Source organism: Dromaius novaehollandiae, chromosome 11 (genome assembly GCF_036370855.1).
Source record: "Dromaius novaehollandiae isolate bDroNov1 chromosome 11, bDroNov1.hap1, whole genome shotgun sequence".
NCBI classification, from domain to species: domain Eukaryota; kingdom Metazoa; phylum Chordata; class Aves; order Casuariiformes; family Dromaiidae; genus Dromaius; species Dromaius novaehollandiae.
Genome location: NC_088108.1, coordinates 21,836,656 through 21,864,635, shown reverse-complemented (window position 1 = coordinate 21,864,635; position 27,980 = coordinate 21,836,656). Strand labels below are relative to the sequence as shown.

The 27,980-nt window shown below is 36.6% G+C and overlaps 1 protein-coding gene across 2 annotated transcripts; it reads left to right on the top strand.

Annotated features, from left to right (window-relative positions):
- The first annotated feature begins 530 nt into the window (after positions 1 to 530).
- PHF6 (PHD finger protein 6) lies at positions 531 to 27,347 on the top strand. Of its 2 annotated transcripts, none has more exons than XM_064518325.1 (11): positions 531 to 811; positions 6,006 to 6,185; positions 6,381 to 6,482; positions 9,457 to 9,590; positions 9,869 to 9,912; positions 19,490 to 19,656; positions 19,835 to 19,978; positions 21,228 to 21,332; positions 22,129 to 22,262; positions 22,917 to 23,046; positions 23,340 to 27,347. In XM_064518325.1, exons 2-10 carry the CDS (start codon positions 6,048 to 6,050, stop codon positions 23,044 to 23,046), a joined length of 1,098 nt encoding a protein of 365 aa, XP_064374395.1. In that variant the 5' UTR covers positions 531 to 811; positions 6,006 to 6,047; the 3' UTR covers positions 23,340 to 27,347. The 2 variants fall into 2 exon arrangements, with proteins under 2 accessions (XP_064374395.1, XP_064374396.1); XM_064518326.1 differs by having other exon boundaries at positions 532 to 811; positions 19,493 to 19,656.
- Positions 27,348 to 27,980: the final 633 nt, after the last annotated feature.

Below are 27,980 nucleotides of genomic sequence, written 5' to 3'. Positions count from 1 at the left end.
CAAGAAGCTGTGGCTAGAGCCCTGATTTCTTTTTCCCTCCCACTGCAAGTCCGACGCCGGTGCGGGTTCGCAGCTGGCGGCCAGGGGAACCGTGCCTCCCCTCCCTTCCTCCCCAGGAGCCGGGCCGGGCCGGGCCCCGCCGGCGGCCGCCCGCTGAGGCAGCGCCAGCCGCCCTCGAGCCCGCCGCCCCATGGCGGCCCCTCTGGGCCGGAGAGCTGTGCGCATGCGCCACTCGTCAGCGCGCCGCTGCCCTTCCTCACCCGCCTTGAGACTTTGCGCAGGCGCCTGGCCGCGCGCCTGGGGCCAACTGCGTCTGCGCAGCCTCATCGGCGCCCCCCCCCCCCCCCCGAGCTCCAACGGCTGCAGGAGGAAGCTGCGCACGCGCAGATTCTCCCCGCCCCGCCTCCTTCCGTTTCCCTGCTCCCTTCGCCTCACGGCCTCGCGGAAAAAAGCAGGGAGGGCGGAGGCGCGCGCCGATGCGCGTGCGCAGAAGGCCGCAGGGGCCGGCGTGCTCCCGCCGCGCCGCCTCGCGTGCTAATCGGGCGCCGCCCCGCAGCGTCGCGGCGTCGCGGCCCGAGCGCGCCGTGCGTGCCGTGCGTGCGTCGGCCCGTGCGTGCGTGCGTGCGTGCGTGCGTCGGCCCGTGCGTGCGTGCGTGCTTGCGCTCGGCGGCGGCGGCGGCGGCGCAGCGTCCCCTGCCCCGAATGAAAGGGAAGGTCCCGGCGAGCGAGCGGCCGTGAGCGACCGGCGGTGACGGGGGGTGGGGGTGTCCCCGAGCTGCTCCTCTCCCCGGCTCCCCGCCCGTCCACACGGGTGAGTGACTGAGTGACCGGTCGGATGCCCAGCCGCCTCTTTGCCGCGCGCCCGGGGCAGGCACGGCTCCCCCGGCCCGCCCGCCCCCCGCCGCCCTCCGGCCGGGCTGCGCGCCCTGCCCTCCCGCTGCCGGGCCGCCGGGGGCCGCCGCTCCCCGGGCCGGAGCGAGCCGCCCGCCCGCCCCCCGGGAGGGTCCCGGCGCCGCGCGCTGCCTCTTCGGGGGGCCCCCGCCCCCTCCGGTGCCGTTACCCGCCTCCCCGCGAGCGGCGGGCAGCGGCTCGCTCCGCCCGCCTCGGCCCGCTCCCTCCTTCCCTGGAGGATCCGCCCCCCCTTGTCTGCGAGTCCCGTTTCCCCCAAAATGTGGCGAGGAAGGGGGGCATCGCCCTCCCCGGGGAGGCCCGGGTCCCGCCGAGCCCCCCGGGGTAGGCCTTCCGCCGGGGGAGGGGGTCGGGCCCTCCGGTGCCTGCGGCGGGCCCCTGTTTGGCCTGCTGCGAGGGAAATCGCTGCAGCCTCTCCTCAAAGCGGTGCCGTGCCTCATCGATCCCCGTGGGGAGGTGAGCATCGGAGGTGCCTTTATCGGATCATCTCCCGCTCCCCGTGGGAGTATGTAAACTTTCCTGAAGATCGGTCTGTGCTGCCTGCCAGATCTTCCTTACCTCAGGCTCTTTTTGTGTAATTTTGAGTTACCTACTCTATTGTTTAGACTTTCCAGGGTTGTTCCCCCCGCCCCCTTTGGTTCCCTTTTTCTAGGGAAGTTGCATGGAAAAGCCCCCATCCCGCTTTTATACTGGCTATAGGATACTGAATGTGACTCTTGGCTAAAATTTCCATGGGACTCATCACTTTGGGTTTTCAGCTACAGAATCTTGGTTCCTTCTCCCTAGCCTCACCTCCCTAGCCTCACCCCCCTACCCCTAGAAAATGTTCCCCCAAATAAATGGTTGACCCTAGGGAGTATAAAGCACATGAAAGTTTCTTGAACAGAGAACCTGGAATCTCTAGTCATCTTAAAAAATATCTATGTAAATATTTTCTATAGGTTTTCCTATCAGTGTCCAAATCACTTTGTTAACACATTAAAGGATTTTTTTTTTAAGTTTCTGTATTTCTTTTGGGGGATCATTTGGATGTCTGAGGTTTTCTTGACACACAAATTTAAATCCTAAATATTTTTTAATATAATTCTGTAGTTGTATAGGCCACATCAAAACAAACTTTATGTCAGAAAGTGTAGCATTTAGATTACTGTCCTTTGCTGGAAGTACAAACTCAGGCTTAACTTCTGTAAACGAACTGTAACTGTTGAAACATATTCAAGTGATAAACAGAAATTAGAGTCCAGGTTACTTTCCCTTCCTTGGTGCTGAACAATGTCTCTTATACTAAGAAGCCTCTTTCTCTGCCTGAGAGTCCTTGAACTTGCACTTTTTCTTTGCATTTCTTTGCGTTTCCAAAATTTGCTGTTTAGCACTCAGTAAAATCAATATACAGTACAACAATTGTAATTACAGTCAAACATGCTTCCTTTAAGATAAAATAAGGATGTATTAGGGAAAGCACTATGTTAAATACTTTAGTGGTCATTAAGAAATATAAATGCAAATGAACCAAAAATTTTGAGTGAAAAATCACTGAATGAGTATCATCATCTGTTATTTTAAGGTAGGTATAACCTTCCATTTTTAGACCAAGCACACGGAACATGTATTTATATGTAATAAAATAGCTGTTTTGTAGTACACGTGTTCCATTTTGGTAGAGGTAATGCCTGATCTTTGTAGTCAGTGATTCCATAGTACATCCCCTTCAGCAAGCCAGTCTATAAAACTTTTTTCTCACAAAGGTGACATGCAAGATTTCTGTCAAGAATATATTTAAACGCTGTTTTAAAAATCCCATTTATTGATTAGCTTTTTAAACAATGAAAACAGAAACATTGAGGTGTTTTTAAGTTGTGCTGTTTTTTTCATTCCTGTGAAATGTAGCTTGATACTTAGCAAATTGGATTAGTAGTTGCTCTTAGATTTTATTCTAGTGGTGAAAAGAAGATTTTGAGTGTTTACCTTCAGCATTCTGGGTCTGTGATACAGCTGCATACCTTGGTTCATCTTTCTCAGAAAACAGGTATTTTTAAAGGGACAGAGTAAGACGTGGATTTCAGCACAAAGAAAGGTGATCCCGGTTATATCAAAATAATGTTTTCTGATATTTATGAGAAATCAAACATAATTTAGAGATAGGTCTCTGAATAAAATGCTTCTGAAGTGTTTTCTGATGCTCAGTTTTTTCTGCAGTCTTTCGAAATGTATAAATAATGTTAATGCTTAGTGATAAGGAAAAGACAAATGCAAAGAACACAGGATTGAAAAAAAAAACTTTTAGATATCTCTTTAAAATATTTTCAGAGTAAATATTCTGGCGAGAAGAATGCATGTTTCCTTTCTGGCCTACTCTGGTTTTTTTTGGTTTGTTTGTCGTTTGAGTATTTTTCAAGTGTTAAATAATTTATAATTGAATAATTTTTTCAAAACAATTTTTGCTAATTTAATTTTTTCATTACAACATCAACATCCATGTATCATCAAGTTAATATTGGTATTATTTTTAACCTTAGTGTGAGCCTTAAAAAAATCTAATTATGCAAAAGTATTTCAAGAAGTGAGGTTATATCAGATGTACATGCTATAATGATGTACTTTCTCATGTGTCTGTTCAAGTGCACTATCAGACATGAGGCTGAAGGCAGTTGACTGCAGTCAACTATGATAAGATTCTTTATAATCTTGTTTCTTGCAAAGTTACTGTTCTTATAAGTTAAAGATGAAATGAGGAATTTCTTAAATTTTTTGTGTGTTTTAAAAGTTATTTGCATTTTCTAAAACATGAATTTGCTAAGGATACCTGTTTGTATAGTAGCCACAAAAGTCTGGAACAGCCATATCCATTATTTCTTATTATGGGAAAAGATTCTTATTAAGTCAGTAGAAGCTGTGCATATATGTTCAAGGAAATCCCTGATCTTCCTATTAAGAGCCATTATCATTGCTGTCAAAATAGTTAGTGATAATATAATCTGAATGTAAAACAGGAACAGTTTATGGAAGGCATGCACTGTTAATACAAATAGACCCAAATGAGTGTGTGTTTGTGTGCGTGTGTGTATATATGTATGTATCAAATTATCTATATCGCAGAACTTCTTGAATTTTAAATCATTCTGTTAATCTATTTTTAACCCATCACTGTGTGATTTGTCTTGTTGTGATTTATGCTCCTGAATAATGTCTGAAAACAAGAAATCTTTTTGTGATATTCTTTCCTACTGTTCCTTTGTAGGTCTTTTTCCTGCTTCCAAATCTTTTTTAAGTTTTAAAAAATTAAAGAACATTTGAAAGTCTCTGTTTCCTTCTTTCTAAAACCAGTCCTCCTTTTTTACTCAAAAAGGGATTACAGAATTGTCTTATTTTGTTTTTTCTTCAGAAGAATACAGTAGAGTAATTCTTTTGTGTTTAATACTTAAGGCCTCTCTATTGCCACTGCAAAAGGGTGTGACTGCTTTATCCAGATTGGCACATTTTTTGTGCAAATCAGCAAGATCTGAAATCTATGCATTCTTCTTATGAGTATGCGTCATCGGCTAGTAAACTGCTTTGAGTTGATAAAAGAAAGTGAATGAAGCTGTTGATAAAGCAAAGGCAATAGATACAGGACAGACACATACCTTTTGATGTATGAATTTTGTAGTTAGCAAATTTTGTAGCTAGACAAACACTTAAAATTCAGTCTTAAATAAGTGTTTCAGTGTTAAAATCTGTGAAAACAGTAGAGTGAGAATTTAAAAGGATTGTTGTTAACGAAAGTGTGTGTCAGCAGGAACTTAACATTTCTCTGCTTTCTGTTATAAAAATAGTGATATTACTATTATGAGAGTCTGATTACACTTAGAAGCAGGCAGATTTGATTGCAAATTTAAAAAAATAGTCATGCATTTTCATGCAAATAGCCATTATAATGCAATCCAGATGTATTGCACCTCTGCTTTTCAAGAGATATGTCAGACTGCATGGTAGCTTTTCTAATTTAGATGAGAGTCTACTGTAGGCAAAGGTGGAGGAGGCTATTTTTATTGTGTTGTGGTCTATTCAGTGTGACAGTAAGGCTCAAATCTCTAAAGTAAAAAGCTGTAAGCAAATCTGTTTGAAGAAGGCGGTGTTTCTTATATAGACTACGTTATGTTTGTATAATATTTTTTGAGACACGTAGGAACAGATGAACACAAACAACTCAATATTGCTCCAAGAAGCGTATGCACTTGCTAGGTGTTTTCATTTTTGAACTTGCAGTGTGTGTATCTTATTACTGGGTCGGGGACCTCAGTGTTACGTTTTAAAATGTGTAGCTGATAATACATTAAAAGTATGTGATTCATATTGAGTTTAATCTTAATTTACTTAGATCAGAATAGTAGCTGTCAGGCACTTGCTACTAGTATGATATTGCTATATTAGCTGTAGGTCTTGAAAACATTTCCATTGCAGCATGTTAGTCATAGATCCTTCTAAAATTTTGTTCATAACACTGCTTGACTAGCCACAGCCTATCTATGTAATACCTAAAATGGTAACATTTTATCTTTTCATCTCATAGGGGTAGTTACTCATCTGCAGTATTACTTTATGAACTTTTAAATTCAAAACCTATTCTAGATGCTAAGCTAGACTCTAGGGTTTTTCTTTGGTTTTGTTTTTGAGGAAGTTCAGTAGCTTGGATTTTATTGCATGCAGAGGTAGTGTGTTTTCTACACATGGCTTTGCTGTAATAAATAATAATAGGAATGGGATGAAAGCAATGCAGTAAGTTTTTCCCATGGAGTTCTAATGATTGCTGTAGTTGTTGTATTTTCCATTTATTTCTTCCTGTTCCCCTCTCTAAGTTTTATGTTAGTGTTTGAAGTTTTATATTAGTGTTCAAACTTTTTGCCTAAAAGGCTAATACTGCTTGCTGATACAATTTCATTAAGATTTCAGAAAATACTGCCTCTGCTGGGTGCATGTTTATTTGGGTATATTGTACTAGTGTAAACAGGTAAAGAGGGAGAGATCATTTTTAGTAACCTATATTATCTTTATAAAACTGTGAATTAAATTGCCTTTTGTTGATGTTAACGTGTTGATTGCACCTTTTGTTTCTGTAGCATTGAGAGGATTGAAGTGGCATTCTAAGGTCATTTAAAATCATGACAAGCTCAGTTGGACAGAAAAAAGTCTCTTCAAGACAAAGGAAGTGTGGTTTTTGTAGATCTAATAAAGATAATGAATGTGGACAATTATTGATGTCAGAAAACCAGAAGGTGGCAGCACATCACAAGTGTATGGTAAGTAACCTATAGGAAAAAGGAGATCGAGTGTAGTGAACTACTAGAAGACTACAAACAAATGAAAAATTCAGCCAGTTGTGCCATTGGCACAAATGATTAACCACTCTTATTTGAAATGTTTCTGGTTTTCAAATATGTAAATATTCTATATTACTTATACCCTTAAAATAAGTTTTGTTTTTATGATTTTAGCTGTTTTCATCTGCACTGGTATCTTCACACACTGATAATGAGAGTCTTGGTGGATTCTCTATTGAAGATATTCAGAAAGAAATAAAAAGAGGCACTAAACTGGTAAGTCATTATTTTTGGCCCTGAAAAATGGAAGACAATATTTTCTTATATTCTAAAAAGTTTACCATGAAGTTGTTCAGAATATAAACATATCTTTTTTAAAAAAGTATTGCATTTACTCTAAGCTAATGGAGAACTTACAGATGTTGAAGTAAAAGTGGTTTAAAACTGAACTGTTGTTCCTTCAAATGGGCTGCATATAAAAAAAAAATCCAATATTTCCTAAATGTTTCTAATCCAGTAATTTCTATTTACTATTTTCTGCTAGATTTCAGAATGAACCCCACATTCTAGGACCTAGCGAAGGTAATATTGGACCTTTAGCAGTATTTGGCTTTGCTGCCAAACTTTGGCTTTAACTACCAAGAATACTTTTATTGCTTCCTTTTATATTGATTTAAGAGAGGGCCCTGTGAATACAGACATCTTACAAGTCTTACAATGCTAGTGACAGCTCCACCGAATTTGTGATAATTGAGCAACAGTGACTGTATTAAGTGTTTACTGGTTCCTGGACTAAGAGTAGTCCTAAATATAATTATATAACTACAATTATGTAATAATAGTCCAGTGTTTCGTACAGTATTTTGTTTGAATCTTTTTCCGTACATGAAGCTTGATTTGCTCTGCTTACCTGAAGTGTAAAGAAAAAGCTGCTCACATGTCATTCACTTTGTGATTGGAACTTACAACAAACATGGTAGCAAACAGAACTACTCGAATAAACTTTTTGATACTGGGTCTCTGAAATGGTTTTTGAAAGTTATTTATTTTTATGTCATTGGTGGTTTCTTTCTTTGTGTTTGTGAATCTTTTTTGTGTTCTTCCACTGATGCCACAGAGGAGCTCGCTAGCTGTAGGTGTTAGCTTTAACTGGATCCAGGTTTTATGCAAAAAGCTGAACAATTTAATAGATTTGCAGTCCTGAGATGTTTCCTGTTTAGAGGGAATTTACAGGATAATTTTAGATCTTAATTTAGGCTTGTTCTTTTGTGTGGGAACACACTGAGCAAAAAGCTTTGTGTGGTGTACCAGCTTAAGTAGTTATACTGATAGGTTGTACTAAATTTGTCTGCTGACAGGTTTCTACGTAGCTTCCTTCCTTTAGTAGGTGCTGCTGCTAACCAATTTACAGAACAAGCCTCAATTTTCAGTGCATACTTGAAGTGATAATGGCTGATATGTAGAACGTTTCTGATGTTAGTAAGTTTCTGGCTGAGAAAAGTTGGTGAGTTCGAACCTATTTAATAGGCCAGTAATAACAACTTGTTAAATCTAAACATTGGGAATACAGTGCATTGAGATCATTATTATTTCTGTTAGCTGTGCATGGGGTGGTTTTTTTGTTTTTTTGTTTTTTAAAGAGCTTATCTATTTTGCAGATTGTCAAACTTCACATATACCTGATACACCTTGAGAATTAATTAATCTGTTGATGGTGACTTTTTGGAGAGTGAGACTTGTCCCGGTGTGATAAATATTTTCTTACTACCAGGAAGCATAGACTACTAAATTAGTATAAAAATTCTTGTGGTCTGTTTCATTCACACAGGGGCATCTTGGTGCTCATGAAGATAAAGTTTCCTCCTTTTAGTCAAGTCTGTGTTTAAAAATAATGAATTACTGACTAAAATTGAATGGATTGATATAATTTCAACCCCGGTCTTTTATAAGTAGCTTTAATCAGCCATTATTATATATTAAATCGTAATGTATAACAAAATTGTAGGATGAAATAGTCATCCAAATTAGATGAGAACTAGGAAACTGTATGTAACTACACCATTTCTGAGTTTGCAGAGGAGTAAATGGAGATGATCCAAGGCTTTGGCATTTTTACTGTTTAGTTAACTTTGTTAAAATTGAAAAATGGAATAAATGCTGTATTACAGAACTTTAGTGTTTAAATTTATTTGAGATGTTTGAGACTAATGAGAAGAACTTGCCTCTGCTAGAGAGTCAAGTAATGTGATGGACAGAAAGCTCGTTCCACAGAGAGATAGGTAGGGAATTTCTTGCATTGCACATTTATGCTTAAGGTTTTGGAATTAATTGTAATCTTTCAAGGGAAGGAAGAGGGGGAGACACAAACACAAAGCTCTGGTTGTCTTTGGAGGGGCGTTGGGGAAATGCTGAGATTTGGGGGTGATATGTCTGTATAGAGGGAAAATTTGTGATGATACCAGTATTTTGTTTTCTAATACAGTGTGAGAAGAGCAGTGAACAATTTAGAAGCATGGTAGATGGTATATACTAAACAAGAAAGCGAGTCTAGTGTGAGAAGGATACATTCTTAGGAAAGAAGAGTAGAGCAACAGGTTTCCATTTAAGCTTTTCTGCAATATAAGTATAAAAGTGAAATTGAATATAATTGAAAGAAATTCATTGTATCTAACAAAAATTTCACTGAATTCAGTCCTTTGGAAATGATTTAAAGAAACAGCTGTATGGAGAAAGGAAGGAAAGTTAGCTGCTGAGGCTAAGATAAATTTGCAGATCGTCAGTATTTCTGACTCTGCAAGGTTCATTGCCAACAGGAGGTCCTTTTTCTCTCTTACTTTCATAATGTAATTCAGAGTTAACGAGGTACAGTTTGTGATTTCAACTTTTCTGAAATGGCTGGCACAAACAGACTGTCCTTGGGGGCAGGATATTTAGGTGAACAGCCATGTCACTTCCATCAAACATGTCATATTCCACAAAAGTAAATTATTTATTTTCTTCATTGAATGATAATTAATGTATGGTGATTATTGTAGTGTTGCATAATTGCAACAAATATCTCCTTGCTTTTAAAATTTATGAAGAAAAACACGAGAAAGCAGGAAGAGTGGGAGAGTTACTCAATATGAGTAACAGTACTCCTGTCCATAACTCCATTTGTTTTGATACCAGGAGGGGTAACTATGTTATTTTTAAATACAGAAATATTAAAGCAACAGTAACAGGAATTGTGGTTTCTCTTTCTTCGCAGATGTGCTCCCTATGCCATTGTCCTGGAGCAACCATTGGCTGTGATGTGAAAACATGTCACAAGACATATCACTACTACTGTGCTTTGCATGATAAAGCTCAGATAAGAGAGAAACCCTCACAAGGCATTTACATGTAACTATTATTTATTTACTGTATTTCTTTTTGTATTTATATTTCACATTCTTTGTAAAAACACCTTTGGAATCTAAGAAAAACTGTTGCAAAACAATTCTAACAATCATGTCGTTCAATATAGTGATGTGCTAGAAAAACACATTTTCACTGCAAGATTTGTATATCAGTGAGTCTTACAAGTGGGAGAAAAATGTACTGGCATTTGAATTTAAAAGATAAGTGAATAACTTGTGAATCGTGACTGACTTGACAGTTTTCAACTACTTTGTTTATAGGATTTTATGTCGAAAACACAAGAAAACTACGCATAACTCTGAAGGTAAAATTATTCAATATAAACTTTTCCCATTGTAGAAAGATACTTTGGTTAAATTTAATTTTTCTGGAAAATATAAATGTTTTCAGTAAAAATTAGAACTACTTTTTTTCAGAAATAATGATTATGGAAGCCCATCTGATTTCTGTATTTTCTCTAAAAATTATTGATAGAGGTGGAAAAAAACCCCAAACCTGTATTTTAGGATGTTCTAAAGATTTGATGTTCTGTCAAAACAAAGGCTGGGTAGAAATAATGCATTGCCTTCTGGGAAGAAGCAGGCTTATATTTGCAGTTAAATATTCACATCTAAAATGCATTAATTTTGTCAGGTAACAGCTATTTTTTGCCATTTCTAACATTAGTACACATTCACCACTTTTTTTTTTTCCTTGAAGTATTATATACAGTTTAAATCTCCAATTAAGAGGGATCCAATATTAAATAAAAGGGTTTATTCATATATTTTTGATAAAGAGCTGTATGCATACATTAATAAAAGCTGTGCTTCTCTGTAGAGGAGAGTAGTGAAATGTGTGAGAAGTGATATGCCACAAAAGTAGATAATTTATGTGGTCTGCTAGAATTCCAAACTAGTTGTGCAGTTGTGTGTTTGTGCGGGTTTTTTATCCTTTTTCCTTACTATATCTGAGTTCGGATAAATGAACAGTCATTTAACTTTGCCTTACTTTCAACTGAAATTTCATCATAAGTTGAAGTGGTGAGGAGTACATTACAGTTTCTTTTAGTGAAGATTAAATTTCGTAAGTTATTTCTCTGTCTTTCTGCCAAATATATGCTTGAGGTAATATATTACTTATTTACTTATTTATGCTACTGATAGTAGATATATTGATGGTAAGGTTTGGATTTTACTTCAGTGTTCAAAAAGATGCAAATGAAGTAGAAAATACCAAGTGAATTTTTTTAAATCTATTTAGTTAAATACTGTGGTGTGCTATCGCTAGATTTAAACAAGCAAAGCAGTACAGATGTTATATTAATTCTCCAAAGAGTAAAACAGGGGCAAATTATCTTGTGGTTTGGGGCTTTGTTTCTTTGTTTTTGGTTTTGTTTTGTTTGTAAGCAGAAACAGAATATGGAAGGACACTTGAGTCCACAGAAAGAGATGTGAACTCTGTAACTGTTACTTAGACGTAGTATCATATTCACAAATGGCTCACAGTGTTTGATGTCTATTGAAAAAATGCCTCTAATTCTGTATGGAGCTCAGTGCCAGTAGACTTCAGTTTCTGCATAGACTTCCTTGCGGGATCTGAGCTTGTGCTTTTCTTTAAGCGTTTTCAGCAACCATTACTACCAATTCTACAACATCATTCTCTAATAACAGAGGCTTTTAAATTTGATGTGACATCTATCTGAAAGGACGTGGGAAAAATCAGTACAAAGGCATAGTGACTTTTTTCCTAGAAGTCACTCATGACAATTTTCTTAAACACTAAACCAGTTTAGAGTCATTCAAAGAGACTCTCAGACTAAGGGGAAGAAAAGAAGGAAGAAATAACATCAACCAAAAAAAAGAAAAAGAGGCCAAAGAATGCAACAGTATCTTATTTAATGTTTAATTTTGCACTCAATTTTATTTAAAATATTTTGTTCCATGGCACTTTATATTTTTATAAATCTGTGCAGTTATACTTCAAATTTCAGTTTTCTGTTTTTGTTTAATATTTACCTGAGATTTTAATCCAATGCTCTTTCCCAAATAATGTGTTCTTTTTTTTTAGTCTGTACAGTTTAGGGAACTTACTATACTATAGCCATAGAACATCATTACTTCCAATCATGGATGTGGTAATGCCAGAGGCTGAAGCTCTTTTATGTTAGACCTCCGTTCTATTAAAAAGGAAAAATACATATTGTATCTCTCTTGTGGAAATGACTTAATAACATTGTATAGCAATGGTGTTTGGCTACATTGAAAATTAATTACCTTTGGAATATAGAAGTTATGTCTATAAAGAAAGAGATACAGGATGGTTTTCAGAATTTAAGAAGGGACTTTGGAGGGTTTGTTCCATAATATTTAAATGCTAAAGTTTGCTTAGTGAAATGGTAACTGGAAGACGTGGGGTAGTAAGATGGTCAGAAAAGTTTTGTGTCTGCATTCTATTGATTGCTTCTTGTGGAAGATGCGAATATCAAAGAGGAATGTAAATGTGAAAGGACGGTGGTGTATCAAACCAGAAAAGACTTGCAGAAAAGAGTGAACAGACTAGGCTACTAGACACTAACATAGCAGCTTTTTTTCCTCTTTTGTTTTTGGATATTCATGAATCCTTGCTCTCAGCAGTGTTTTTGTGCCAAAATAGTTAAAGCTAATCTGTGGTACGTCACTCAATGTAGATCACAGAGACACTAGAATTGTCAGCCCTTTTTGAAGGAAACTTACTGCTTCTGCTCTGGGATGCTGGGTTTTGGGGTGGGTGTTTTGGGGGCTTTTTTTTTTTTTTTGGCTTGGCTTGGTCTGTTTGCAACATCTGTATTTTTATCTTTTGTTCGCTGTATCTGAATTTAATTGCTGCAGTCCACATTATTTTTTATTACACCACTTCTGTTAGTGGATGGTAAAAGAATTTTTAAGTGTGTGTGGTTTGGTGCAGTCTAGTACAGTTTGTTTTCTGTTGACAGTACTGCCACATAATATTGGGACTTTTTCCCTTCCTTCCTTTCCCTAGACAGCAGGTGCTTTTTTGCATCGTTTCTCAAATCTGAGATCTGGCTAGTGTACCTTTTGTTAGAAGTTCTAGTTTAAAAGAAAAAAAAACTCTATAACCATTTAATAACTGGTGAGGAAAATTTCCTGGATCTATACAGAGAACTGGTTGAAGGACCTACATTGGAATTAGTTATCCAGTTAAAGCCTAATAAAAACTACCTCTTAAATGTCGTTGCTCTCATGACGTTCAAGTGGAGAAAATGCATCAGACTACTCATGAAGTCAAAATTAATGAGTGATAGGAGTTCACGTCTTTTTAATTGACAGGAGTTGCTGAAGTATCTTCTGTTTTCTTTAAATATAAAAATATGAAACATGGTGGCATGGTGGTCAGCTCTTACACTCATTCCGTGTGTCAGCAGATAGTCATTCTTTTCTAATTTATCTGTATGGCTTAGCTTTCAGGTGACATAGCATATCAAAGGGAATTGCATTTCTCCTGTTTGTTCCATTGTGTATATATATATTTCAGACTAATTCTAATGTGCTGTGTTCCCACTAATTAGAAAAACAACAGTAGAAGTGAGGTACTCTAACACTTTGTAGTAGGCAGTGGCTGTTAACAAATTTGAGAGTCCTGTTCAGAGGAGCAGACTGAGTTGTTGTAAGTTTGATGTCTAGTTTTTTGTCTTGCTGCTTACAAAGCTAACTGAAAATAATCTGACCTGAACTTGAAGTAATAGCTTAATTCATAATCTAAGCAAGACTTCTAAATTTTCAGTACCTAACAGGTTACAGGAATTGGTATTAGTGCCTTGAGACTACCACAGCTTTCTATTAGTTTAATTACTATTTGTTTTGGTACAATTGCATGTATTCTTTTTGAAGAGTAGAGTGTTGTTGATCTAAGATTTCGGAACTATTTATTGGAATTTTGTTGCAAAAAAAAATTGTTGCAAAAATTTAAAGTTTGGTGTCCTTCAGTTACGTGCAGGCAAGGCTGCCCTGTCCTTTCTGTATTTACAATTAATTGAGCTGATCAGGAATAGTTGAATATAAGCTAAGATAAGAATACGGCATCTTATTGTTCTGTTACATCTGTTACGTAGTAATATAACGAAGAATAATGAAGACAGCCATATGACTATATCCATTGTTAGTGTTTAAAACAGATGCTTGGGAACTGTGGGGTCAGAAAATAAAGGGTCCATAATTCCTGTTGTAGTTGTACTCAAAGCCCCAGGGAACTATCTTTCCGTAATGGGAATAAGAATGTTCCCTCTCAGCATTCTTTTTATCTTATTCTTCAGAGCAAACATGAAATCTGTGCTTCTCATATTGCTCAGTAATTTGAGTCAGGATAATATTTCTCTGGAAGACCTATTTAGGGATGCTGCAGTCTGCATCAGACCAATTACTTTTTCAAAGCTCTGTTTAAGCCAGAGGTTGGCAGGAAAAACATCCAAAACACATTGGTGTTAGGATTAGGCAATATCCTGATTCATCTTAGGATGCTTTAATGTTTCTTCATAGTTGCATTTTCTTTAACACTGTTCTCATCATAGGTTTGCCTAACACTGTATGCACTAATGCAGTCAGGTGTAAAAGTTTCCATAACATCGCAGTTCTGCCATTTGACTCCTGCTGGTGGATGGCTGCAAATTCTTTCTAGGCTCCACTAACTCAGAGCCTTCTTGTTGTCTGTCTTCTGGAGAATGCAGCTCTGAATATGGCATCCAATGCAGTGTTACCACAAAAACAGTTGCTTCAGTCAAAAAGTTAGTAGCATTGTATCCAGTCCATTATAGACTAAATAGGTATTTTGAGGAAGCATCACAATGGTGTTTTCTTAAAGAAAAACACACAGCTAAAGGAAAAGAAAGAGATCTAAAAGTAATGTGGTCAGTGGTTTATACTATCTGAGGAGCTGCCCTGTGGTGTTTAAATCATAATTCTGCTTCCTACCTAGGCAAGACATTATCCAAATAGTAACTTGGTCAGCTAACTCAAAAGATTTATCAGACCACTAGTCATAAGCTCTCTGATTATGCAGATAAAGTAAATGTTTTGAATCTCTTTGATCTTTGCCAACAATTATTTGCCTTAAAAAACATTTAGATTGTATGATTATGAAGGACTGTTTTATTAATTTTCTATGTTAAGTGTACTCAACTAAAGAAATAATCCCAAGTACTTTGTACTATAGATGCTATTCAGTCAAAAATAGCTTTTGTACAAGGGTCATCAGTTTCTTGAGATGTCTGGTACTTTTGAAAGCGTATTAGTAACTGGACCCTAGGGGGTGATTTAACTTTTCCCCTGCACTCTTACTTTCTCTATTTTAGATATGTTTCATGTGACTTAGTCTTTTTCCATTTTCAAAAAGGAAACTCTAAAAATTACATTCAGAATTTTCATCTTTAATTTCACATGGCTTTCTGATGTAAGCTGCTGTTTCATAATCTGTTTACCTGATTCTGTATTTGTTTGCAACTGTTTTTATGCAAATCTCTGATTCTTATTACTTCTTATAAATGCATTCACATTTTCATTATTGAATACTAGAGCAGTAAGGTTTTTAGGTTTTATGCCATTTCTTTTCAATTTAAAATAATTATGTTGTCACGTGAAGTTCATTATTTTTCAGTCATATTTTAAGGACATCTTACTTTAACATGTTGAAGTGCTTTTTTTCTTTCTCTGTTAAATTCCATTTCTCTTCTAAAATTCTAGTAAGGTTGATTTTGTTCTTTGTAATTTTTGGAGATTCTCTTTTATTCCAAATGCACCATAAAAACTTTAAAATTGTATGTGTTTTTTTTAGATTTACATAATAACATGTCTAAGCCACTTCCACATTCTACATTTTGGCTTCTTTTTATGTATAGTCCTACTTGCAAATGCATTTTGCCAATCTGTCTTGGTAATTATCTTCCTCATACAGACTTAAGCTCCTTTGCTTCTGGCTCACTTAGTCTACTGTTTAATGCAGGAGGTAGATACAGCGAGCAATATAAGCTTTTATTTTACACATCCTCTTTTTATTTGTTGTTTCACTACCTTTAAATCATTTAATTCTTTGTATTACTTTGCTTTAACATAGCTTTTGGAAAAAGGTGATTCCATGTGTATTTGAAGCTGATGCAATAAGAAACAGATTGGTGATATCTCAACCTCTTCTATGCCAAGAGTTATTTTTAAACAGCAACAGATCTTGAGATCCTTTTTCCTTCTAGTCATGATCAAAGGAGAATTTTTAGATTTCTCTCTGAAGCTGGGGTCTCCCTGTGAACAGTTTATATAATACAAAATTTTGCTCATCATCTTTTCGTGGTACTTTGTACTGCTCATAGATTTCTAAAATGCAAATGTGAGGCTTGTTGTTGTTCGTCTTTCTGCTCATCTGAATTTACTGTATCATGTTCCTAGGTGCTTTTGAAAACGTAGAATGACTCCTCTTGATTTGCCCCCCACACCTTTAGGAGAGTATTTTGCATAGTAAGCTTGCTTCTCTAGACACAGCATTTAGGCACTTTTGAAGAAAGCTCGTAAGAGACCTCCTTTGAAGAGTTTAGATAAAGGTATATTGAGTATATTGTGGTGATTTAAAAAAACAATGCAGTGAATGGGATATGGGATGGGGCAGGTGAAGAATATTTAGGTAATCTCAGGGGATTCAGAGTATGGGTGGTATCCATGATAAAACTTCATCTGGTCAGGGAGGAGTTGAACAACTTTTTGTGTTTTCCTTAGTTCAAGCTGACATGAGAAGTTGGAAACACTCAACCATCAGATGCCAGGGAAACAGGGTAAGCTTGGCAGTGGGTTTGAGGGGAGGGATAGGGCACAAACCAAATTGTATATTAAATAGTAAAGACCACCCAAGGCAGGTGTGTTTTAAATCTGGTTACAATCTCTTTCTTCCTGTACTGTTATGCTAGTTCACAGTGCTGTTAAAAAAGAGAAACTGTAATATTTTGAGGTATCGATCTTGCAGATAGGTATGGTAGTGCAGATCCTCACATCTCAGTGGTGTTAATCTGTAGGTCCATGTCACTTGTAGTATGAAGACCTAAATCTGCAAGGAGTTTTATTTACTTTAGTGAAAGGGTGATGTAGCATCTAGATTTCAATGAACTCTGAACTTTAATGGAAGTACTAGTTTTGAGGACAGAAAAGGGGTCCTCCCTTGAGGAAGGCTGTATAATCTTGATGCTTTTTTATCTTACACTGAAACTGTCTTTAAAAAATGTAGTCTATTTACTTTTTAAATTTTTAATATTCTAACAATTATAGAGTAAAATAGCACTTAACTTATTCTATAAGGAGGCTGTGACATTTCTTATGAAAAATTGGCTTTTCTGATGTGTTGATTTTTTGCAATTATGGTTTATTTTCAGCTTTGAAAGTGTGGCTGCAGAAAGTTCAGGATATGCTTTAATGTTATTTAGAAAATAAGAGTGAACTGAGGTGGAAAGCATTATGGTTGGCAGAATTGATAAGGAACTTTAGGAAAAAAAAGTAAGGAATGTAGGTGAATAGACCACACTATGCTTCATTAAATATAGAAGGCAAATCCATGGAATGGTTTGGGAAGGAATATTTTTAACTTCTCACATACTGATGTCATTTAAAGGGTCACCAATTTAATTGTCAATTTTTTTTTTTTTAAGTACATGAGCTATCTATGATTTCTGTAAATGTAAAAGTAGAGACAAAGATTGAAAGATTTTTAATACGTTAGTGGAAAGCCCGTGTATATGATGAGGGACAAGATGAAATAGAATTACTTTATTTGAAAGACCTTTTCAAGTTATGGTAAAGTTTGCTATATATGATCTGAGAGGTATGATACTTAAGTTACGTTATCTTGTTTGGGAAATTTAGCAAGTTAGGTTAAATAATTAGGTTAGATAGTAAATTATGAGAAGAAAATGTAAAATGTATTGTGTCACTAGATAATCTATGTGATTGTGTCACTAGATAATCTATGTGATTGTGTCACTAGATAATCTATGTGATTGTGTCACTAGATAATCTATGTGATTGAATATTTCATTTTTTCAGAGTAAGGTAAATGATGATGCTCTTATCATCTGATTAGGAAACAGTGGTGTATATGTATTGAAGCATGGTAATGTTGTGGTAGATGGACTTCTGTATTTTAGTAGAGACTTGAGAAAATGTGTCTATGGCGGCAGAATGTGGCAGTATAACCCAAAATAATTTGCAGATTCCTATGAATTTCTTAGCTTCTCAAATTTTTGCCTCTTTCTAACCGTACAACTGGTAATGCTTTTGGGGAATTGTATTTCAGTATAACCTGTCGTGATGCATTTGGATTAGTTTTCTCTCCTTCAATAATAAATATGCAAGAAGTTGTAGTTCTTTCAGGCATTACCCACAGACATGATAGACTAAGCTTAATAGGATACACTTGTATGCCAAGGCCTCGGGCCTGTGGTTCAGTTATTTTCTACTAAATGTTGATGGTGATGGAATATATTCAAGGCTATGATTTCACTTTTGTGCAGTTTATCCACTGTTGATCCTGAGGTTAGAAAAAATGCGATTTGATTTTTATGTGATACTATAGATAATGAAAAGACAGTAAATCTCAGTGAAGCAACTTTAGTCTCAAAACAAGATGTCCTGCCTGGATATTGAGACCAAGATATCATGGTGATAAGTGCCCTAGCAAGGCTATAATAATAATAATAGAACTGTTAAATGGCTTATTAGTGTATGAAGTAGATGGTCCCGATCTTCGGATTAGTATATCCATTCATTTTGGGGCTCGTTGATGTTTGTCGTTTGGATTTTGAGAAGTAATTTCTTTGGCAGTGTGTGTGCATGTTTCCTTAAACAGATTCACTGAAATATCTTTGCAATTTGTGTGTGGGGTTTTTTTTTTTTTAATCTATTAAGAAAAAGACTATTCGTATGAGCAGTTGATGATAAGGAAAGCTCTTAGCAACTGAATGCAGCAGAGCTGGTTATTCAGTATTGAATGTAAATTCATTGGATCACAGTGGAAGCAGCCTTGAGAAGTTTGCAGAGTTAGTCTGTATTAATTGCGTAGTTTTGAGTAATCAAAAGGACAGACTAGAATACTGGATTACCGCACTATGTAGCAATTCAGCAATTGGACTGGCATTTTCAAAGGAATTTGTCAGACCTATTTGGTATATCTGCGTTAAAACTATACATACCTATATTCATAATGGGCTATAAATACTTGTAGGCCTTTTATCTGTGATATTATCAATGTCAAAAAAGCATGATTTTTCAGTAAACTGACTGCTGTCTTTAGCTGTAGATGTAAAAACATACTGTCACTAAAATTAAATTGTAGATTTGTTTCACAAAGGGAAAATATATTTCAGTTTTAAAACTTGATGTTAATGTTATAGCCAAAATGAGTGAGTATTTTTTTGTAAGTCAGTTAATAAAAAAAGGAGAGAGGGACTGTTTAGAAACACTGACATAACATCGAGTGCGATTTACATTGAGGGAATGCACCTTAATAATAAATAAATAGAAGCTCATTTCATTGTAGAAGACTTTCTTTTTGTTTTAGTGTAGTTTAAATGAGACTTGTTTCCAGTGGAGATGAATATATGTATCTGAGGACACATTTTGGCATTGTAAGAAGTTGTAAGAAATGTTAAACCTGTTGTGTGTGGTTATATTATTAAGATGCAAAATCCTATGATATGTAAATAAAAGAAATAATGTTTTCAGGATCTGCGGTTGCATGTTTGTAATAAATGGAAAAACTTACTATTTTTATTTCTGAGCAAAATACAGAAAATAGAACTTTTTCTTGTCTGTTTTTTGCTTCTACTTTGTGTAAATATTTTGAGAATGTTATTTGATGATGTTTTCTAACTTCTAAAGCAGATTTAGAAGAAAGTATCAATGAACATGAGTTGGAGCCTTCACCTCCCAAAGGAAAAAGGAGGGGTCGTAAGGGAAAGCCAAGAAAAACAAATTTAAAAGGGCAAACAGAAGACACTAGATCCACGTCCTCACATGGCACAGACGAAATAGAAAGCAGTTCTTATGTAAGCAGCAAATATGCTAAACTTCTTAGAGGAAAGAATTGCATATATCTTCTCTGCAATTAAGATTTTTATTAAAATTTACATTTGTCTGAGCCTCCAGCTGGTGGCCACAGGCTTTTAAAATTACAGCCTTATTTGTAACCCAGCAGTATATTTTAGTAAAATGTTTTTCTTTCAGAGAGACAGGTCTCCCCACAGAAGCAGCCCCAGTGATACAAAACCTAAATGTGGATTCTGTCATGCAGGTGAAGAAGAAAATGAAGCTAGAGGAAAGCTTCATATATTTAATGCCAAAAAGGCTGCAGCGCACTATAAGTGCATGGTGAGTAACAATATTGTTGTTAATCAGCCTATTATGTGAATTTTCTCTGAATTGCTTTTTTAGATTTTAATACGGTACCCTCACATGTAATTATGCATTAATATAGTCTGTGTGCTGGTGATCTCTTTTAGTGCTGAAGTGTTGTGAAGTGAGCAATTCATTTATTTTCACTGCAGGCAATATGGATGAAAGTTGACTACGTGCTAAGAGATAAAATTAGTTCAGAGACTCTTTAGCTTATTAAAAATGCTCCCTTAGCATCTAAATGCATACACAATATTTAAAAAGGAAAACACAAACTAAAAGAATCCACTCCAAAAATGAAATACTAATATCTTTACTCCACAGGCGTTCGGACAAAATCCAGGAGGAATCAGTGAACTTCTTCAATTTTCTGACCAGTGGATTCAGGCTGGGGCAGTCAAGTAGAGAGTAGGAAATGGAAATTCTGGAAACACTTTGCCTTTAGATGGTCACACTTAGAGAACTATTAGCTTGAAAAAATCTGCGAATTTCAGTGAACATGAGTAGATAGTGCTGTCTCTCACGTAATTAATTCTATGGATGAGGTAGGGCTTTAAAGAACAAACTTGGTACTTTCTGTTGTACCTCAAAATGAGTAAGTAGCCCTGGCAATTTGTGGAATATTAATAAAAGTGTCTTCCTATAGCTAGCCTCACTAAACAGAGAGCTGGTGCGTGACAGTGGCCTGGGAGCCTTAGAGTGTTCTTAGCCCTTTTGTGTGCCTGAGCTTCGGTTTTGAGACAGATTAAGCTTAATATACAAGGATGCTGATGATGGTGATAATACTTACATGCTCTATTGTCATCTCTGTGGACTCTTTAGGGATGCTGATATGGGCTGTGCCATGAAGCTTGAGTTATGTATATGGCGCAGGGAAGGAAATGGAATAGCCCCAAGAAGTTCAGTGGCATAACTGACATTACTCACTTATTACTTGGTATATTTATCATTGTAGTCAATTTTTGTCTACTGCTTTGTCTTTTAAAATATGTCTCTACAAGGCAACGGATGTAATTAAGCTAGTCAGGTGGGTATCAGAAGGAATATTCATCACGCTAATCCACCCTGATAGCATGTTTTTTTTTTCCTAGTTTACTGATAAAGCACATCCTGTCTGAGATAACTGAGTACTGAACATCCCCTTCTGTGACTTCTGCACATAAAGCTTTTTGTAATCACATGTTGGTGACCTTCTGAAACTATTTTGGACTTGCTTGTTTTCCAGTTGTTCTCTTCTGGCACTGTCCAGCTAACAACAACATCAAGGGCAGAGTTTGGTGATTTTGATATTAAAACTGTACTTCAAGAAATCAAGAGAGGAAAAAGAATGGTATGTATCTGCAGTGTGTGAGGAATGTGTTATTGATTCTGCTAAGATATCTATAGTTCTGCCTCCTTTCCTTTTGTGAACCAATCCTTTTCATTTGTTTCTTAACAAAAAATTTAAATGTGTTCTTAATTTTGGAATAGGTAGCCAGATAGGAATCATCTTAAAAATTAGTGGTGGTTGGGCATTGTAAATGATTATTAGCCTTTCTGTAACTATAAGAGAATAACAGCTTTGTATCCTGTGTTAAAAAATCATACTGCATAAAACTACAAACAGACTTAAAGAATAACTTCCTGCAAATAACTTGTTTCAAACTACTTTGACATTTTAATATGAAAAAGTATGAGAGGCCCCCAGAGATGGGCATGTTGGTAAAATGTCACACTATATTTTATTAAAATTCAAGATTTTTTTTCAGTGGTAAGAAACTTAAGAAAAAAAAACCCTCTTAATGATACTGTTCCCTGAAAAAATGAATCTAGGATTCTTAGTATGTGAAAATACTAATTTCAGGAGCAATCAAATATTGCTTTGAAATGTGATGATATGTGCAATCATGTAGCTATTTTTAATGTGATGGACATGTAAACCCTAGCCTTTGTTCTTTAACAGATTAGTATTATATGGTGTCTGTTTTACAATACCTTTGGTTAACTTTTCATTGTAATGATGATCTGTCAGATAAATTACTGTGTTCCAAAAGGATAACCATAAACATGATGAACATTAGACTGAATATTAAGAGACAAGAGATTTGAAAGGCTGAACAGTGCAATTCTCCTCTTTCCCCTAACAGAAATGCACGCTTTGCAGCCAGCCTGGTGCTACTATTGGGTGTGAAATTAAAGCCTGCATCAAAACATACCATTACCACTGTGGAGTAGAAGACAAAGCTAAATACATTGAGAATATGTCACGAGGAATTTATAAGTAAGGACCTATGTCATTCTTGAGTCTGTCTTGACATTTTTGCTGCCCAACTTGACTAGTCAAGTTGAGCTTATTAAAAAAATTAATACTATTCCAGTTAAAATGATATTTTAAAATAACTGTTGACTCTGCAGAATATTTCAGTTATTCTAACTTCAAATTTCTGTAGTGGTCATGTAGCTGTGTGAGAATTAAGAAAAAAATGAATGAAATTATATTTTCCCCCTTGATTAATCTGTAATTTACGTTGCTGAGACCCCACGTAATCTACATTATGATTCCTCCATATGGATGCATTTTGTAGCTTATCCTTGTTCTTTTGGACTCCAGAACTCTCCATTACCTGCTTACTCAACTGCTGCCCTCTGTTAATGGCCTGGCTGCAGCTGAAGTTGCCAGTGGTGGTGTGCCCACAAGAGGGCATTCTCTGAGCAATGTAGTAGCAGTTCTTGAAAACTGGAATTACTAGCTTTGATGTTCTGTTGGCTAGTCTTTACTTTAACCTTGTTTTGTTTCTCATTGTAACTGGTGTTTGACTAAAACCCATGAATGAGTTAAGAGTTACCTGTAGAACATCACAGAACTAATTGAGAAGAGAGTTTGTTCTGAAGATATTTTCAGTAAAAATCCTCACTTTTTCTTCTATTGTTTTAGACTCTATTGTAAAAACCATAGTGGAAATGATGAAAGAGATGAAGAGGATGAAGAAAGAGAAAGCAAAAGCCGTGGAAAATCAGGCACTGACCATAATGACATTCCTCAGCAGCAGCTCAATGGAAACTAGGTATGGAAGTTTCTCCTGACAGATCTGTTACTGAGACTGAAACGCAATATACATTTAACGTAGTTTACTGCAGTAAAGTATTTAAATCTAGTGTATGCAGATAAGTACTTTTTATTGGCATACTGTAGAAAAATGGGGAGGATTTGTTGTTTTTTTTTAAATCCAGCTGACTTTGTAACTGTAAGAAGGGAGGCCCTCATTTCTATCGCTAAATATAGATGTAATGTCAGAGCTGCTAAATGCTTTTCTGTATGATTTTAAATTTACTATTGTTTTCATCATTTTTTAAACAGGTTCAAGGGACAGAGTTATAGAACTGGGAATGGCTAAGACATCATAACTACTAATTCTTTTAAATTGTTTTCTAAAATCAGAAAAGGGTTAGTAACTTTTTACTACCCAACTCTGTTAGAAATTTCATTGAACTGCCTGAAACGTTCATGTGTGTGAGCCTTCAGTAAGTGGCAGAGTTTTACATGTCAATATTATGTAGTTTGTAGTCTGCAGTGTCTGGAAAAAAAAGAAACACTATATAAATGATATGTAATATGTACAGTGTCAAAAGTTAAGGCAGACATTGAAATGAAGTAAGATCTATATTTCTGGACTGAATAAAAACCTTAAGATTTGGAATGTGTAAGTTGTTTAGTGGATTCATGCAACGAGGGAAGGTCTTAGCTAGTTTAATTAACAACATGGACAAGTTCATGGTGGCAACAAGCTGGTACTTTGTGAATTTTACATTTTCTTCATATACAAGTTATGGAGGCTATACATGGGAAAGCCGCTCTCTGTTTTTGCTTGCAAAGCACACAGTAGAAAAGGACTCGGTGTGCACCGAAGCACGCTTGAACATTTCAGGTTGTTCCTGTTGTGATTGCTCATTCCGCCCGGCATTGTTTGCGGGAGATTTACTTGAGCAGCTGTTGGTTCTGAGCTGTGAGCTGTAGAACTCATGCCAAAGGGCTGTAGTTCATTCTTTCCCCGACAACCCACGTCTCTGTGTCCCTGATTTACCAAGAACACTTCACTAAGTGTGATTAAAAGCTTATTATACAAATGTTTGGACTCTGCAACCCAATCTCTTTTACTTCAGAGTTACAATGCTAACTCACTATGGAATTTAGCCACCATATCTGACGTCCATACCTCAAGTGTTCTGTGTTGTGTGGAACACTTCATGTTTTGTCCAGAATAGGCATAGAGGTCCCATATTCTGTAAGAAGAATGAGGAAACAGCCTTTGTTCCTAGATTGGTATTTATTTTTAATCTTATGACCACTATATAAGAAACTTTGCTTATCATTTTTATTGTTTTAGTGATTTTTTTTTCTTTCTGTCAAGTCAGCAATCATGTCATGGAATTCTGCGTGCTAGAGTTTGATGTTCTACTAAGGAATAATCAGATCTAGTTTATACCAAACCTAACAGATCAGTCCTCTGACTGCTTTCAAAATACCGTGGCATTTCTAATGGCTATTAGCTTCTCAGTTGGTCTGTTAAAAGCACATTCTCAGACGTACCTTAAATAAAACCAAAAAAATGAGCCTAGTCCACAAGTTTGTTGCTATCGCATCACATTGTTTAGGGTTTTGACTTGTTTAACTCTGAACTCCCAACAAAGCTTCTAGATCTGAAGGAAGGAACCGAGCGAAATACAATGATTTAACTATAATCTGCTACAGTTCTTCTGTGATGGGTATTGCAAGAACAGTTCATTTGTAACATGAGTTTCTGTAGCGTTTTTTACTTGTATTTTTTAAAAATTTAACGTGTGTCATTGTCTTCTTATGCATTCCCTTAATGTCTTGAGGGACTCAATTACTGTATTTTAGAGTTTCTAACACTTTACTTGTTAGAATTCAATCTGTTTGCTTTCCTGGGGAATAATGCAGTTTTGGAAAGAAATACTGCTGTGTACAGAAAATATTCAGTTACTGCTCTAAACATGATGCCATTGATCATTTTTATTTTGTATTTGTAACTTTCAAAATTAAAAGCGTGACTTGAATTGCAATGACAGATCGATTATTGAAATTGTCTATCAAGGTGTTTATTTCTTCTAGAATATGAACATTTTTCAGCCACTCAGAACAGTTTTAGAGTGCAAAATAACATCTTTCAATGTTTGAAATTGCTTCTAGGTTTCGTGCCTCAGACATGGCTCTCCCATGGAATAAAGGCACTTTGCAGCTACTGTATTTTTAACAAAGATTGGATGACAAATACATGGGGTAGATCTGCCAGCATACTAATTGTATTTGAGACTGAGCTCTAAATCATATTGTCAGTTGCTTAATATGTTATTCAGTCTAATTCATCCGGTGTGAAATAATGTATGCCATTCCATGCCACTAAGAACCAGAACAGCACTTTACCTTTGGGTAGCAGACGACTAAGTGGCTGGTTTACCTGTTACCTCTTTGTGCTGATATGGCCTGACTGAACTGTCATTAATTAATGGGAACTGAAAGTCAAAAGCAAAAATCTTTTTGTTTTGAGCCTCAAATTTGTCATAACTGACTTCAACTTGTCATGTATGCTGGGTAAAAGTGCCTTACAATGTAAAAATTGTATTTATATGTTCCCAAGTAGCATCACCTGCTGGGGAGTAATTCTGTTGTGGTGTTAATATTTAGAAGAAATGTACCTCAGCAGTGTATTTACTGTACATCTCGTATGTCCTTAATTGTAGTTTTAAAAAGCATGACAATGTATGATAGGTATACAACATTTACATCATTTTTTTAAAGACAAAATACTGCCATTGCTGTCTCTTTATGCATATTTTAGCTTGGAATTTCAGACTGTCTGGGTTTTTTTGGTTTTTGTTTGTTTTCTTTTTCTTTTTTTTTTTTTAAGCAGTGTAATCTTTGCAAGCATATATTGAAGGTTATTCTGGAGCATCTACTGCCTTCCCAGAAATGTTAGAAGTAATGAAAGTGTTCTGTAGGTGAAATAGGTATGTTTAAATTAGCTAGTTAAATTTATACAGTCTATTTGTTCCTGGGATTTTTTTTTAATAGGCACCTTCTGCTTTCATCTCACAATCAGAAAACTGTCTTGATTTTAAGAGAACTTGTCATATAAAACTGATTTCACCTCTTTTTTTTTGCCTTTGGGCTTCTTTTTTTTTCTTCTCACAAGAGTAGTATGTCCTGTTTAAAGACTCCTGGAACCCTCTGATAATGGAGGTCTCTCCCCAACTCACTGTGTCACTATATTACCAGGAAAGGACTATACCAAGGAAGGACAGGCATCGGAAGGGTACTGTTTCAATTACATGGGGATCCAGCTGGTGTCGTGCCAGAGTCCAAAGGCGTGATCAAACACAGCAGTAAGCTGTGCTATCACTCTGTTTCGCAGAAGAATAAAAGGTGCAGTTCAGTACCGCCATCTGTGCTGCTAGCTAGATGGATGAAATAGATTAGATGTCCAAAAGGTCTACTCATTCAGCAGATGTTGATCCACAGGAGCTTCTGTGATAAGGCTCTGGCAGGAGTTACACCAGCTTAACTCCTGAAGGGCAGCAATAAGTCCATCACTTGCACTCCACAAAGTTTGATCTTCAGATACAAAGAGCTGTGCCGATATAGGAAGGTATGGTTATACTGAATCTGGCCCTGAATTTCTGCTATTAGTAGACAAGAAATGTAATATAAAGAAATAGTTTGCTGCTCATTGCTGCCTGTATGAAGAATAACTTTACGTTAAACCAGAGCAGAAGATGGAGTGATATCTTTTTGAAATATCAAACTTATCTGGCAGGTGATAATCATTGCATTCCAAAAAAGATTAATATGCTGAATCAGATTGACAATAAAATTAATCCTCATTAGATGAAACTAATCTTAAATGAGAACTGAAAGTACATTATAGCAAATAGTAACTCTTCTTCCATGTCACCAGAAACAGAACTGTATGAGTGATGGAGGTTAAAAAATGAACACAGCTCTTAATTTATATATACTTGTTGAAGCAGTTTCTATATATGCATATGTATGCACATTCATTAGTCAGCAGTGACATCTCAACCCTTAAAGGATCCTGGAGAACTGTAGCTTGTCAAAAAGCACTCAGGTTAGGCTAACATCTGCAGCTTTTGCTCTAGCGTACATTTACATTAGGTGTAAAGACAAGGAATGTATAAAAGAGGGTAAATGCATTCCTATCTACAATGTTATGTATATTTTGTTCCTGTTATATTGGCTTTACTTCCAAAGTTGTAGTTTGCAGTATTAGTTTCTTTTTATTGGTATCCTTGCATATATATATATTCAATAAATGAGTTATGAATTTCATATTTGCATATCTGTTCTTTTTCCGAAAGTATAACTTTAAAACTGACATTTTAATGTGTAAATGCAGATTATTCTATTGAGTTAACAGGCCCATGAAAATTTTACCAGGAGAGAAGTGAGAATGCATATTTACAGTATGTCATTTACTCAGTGGTAACTGCATATTTGTGTATTCTTCTTCACTGTTTAAGTATATAAGTATATATCCAAATATAAGTATATATCCAAAATATATAATATGAAGTGGCCAACCCTGAAAAGTCACATTCTCACTTTTCAAGGACTTGTCAAAGCCATCTATCGTATGAATTAATTTAGACTAAGACAACAAGGGGCATGTGGAGTGTAATGTAGTTACATCGCAGAAGAGCGGATAGACCCAGGATGCACATTAGAACCACATAATGTAGTGTAAGAGATTAACAAAACAGAAGGTCACTTGTAAAATGGTGGGATTTGTCGAGGTATATAACTATCTAGAGTGACAGAGTGGTATCTTTTGGTGTTTTTAAATGTCAAGAAATGTGATGGGCCAACTCCATAGGAGGAGGGGAACTATCAATGTTATTGATGAAGATTTCTTTTGAAAACCGCTATATGCTGTTAGTGTCACCACCTTAAATAAGGATTCAG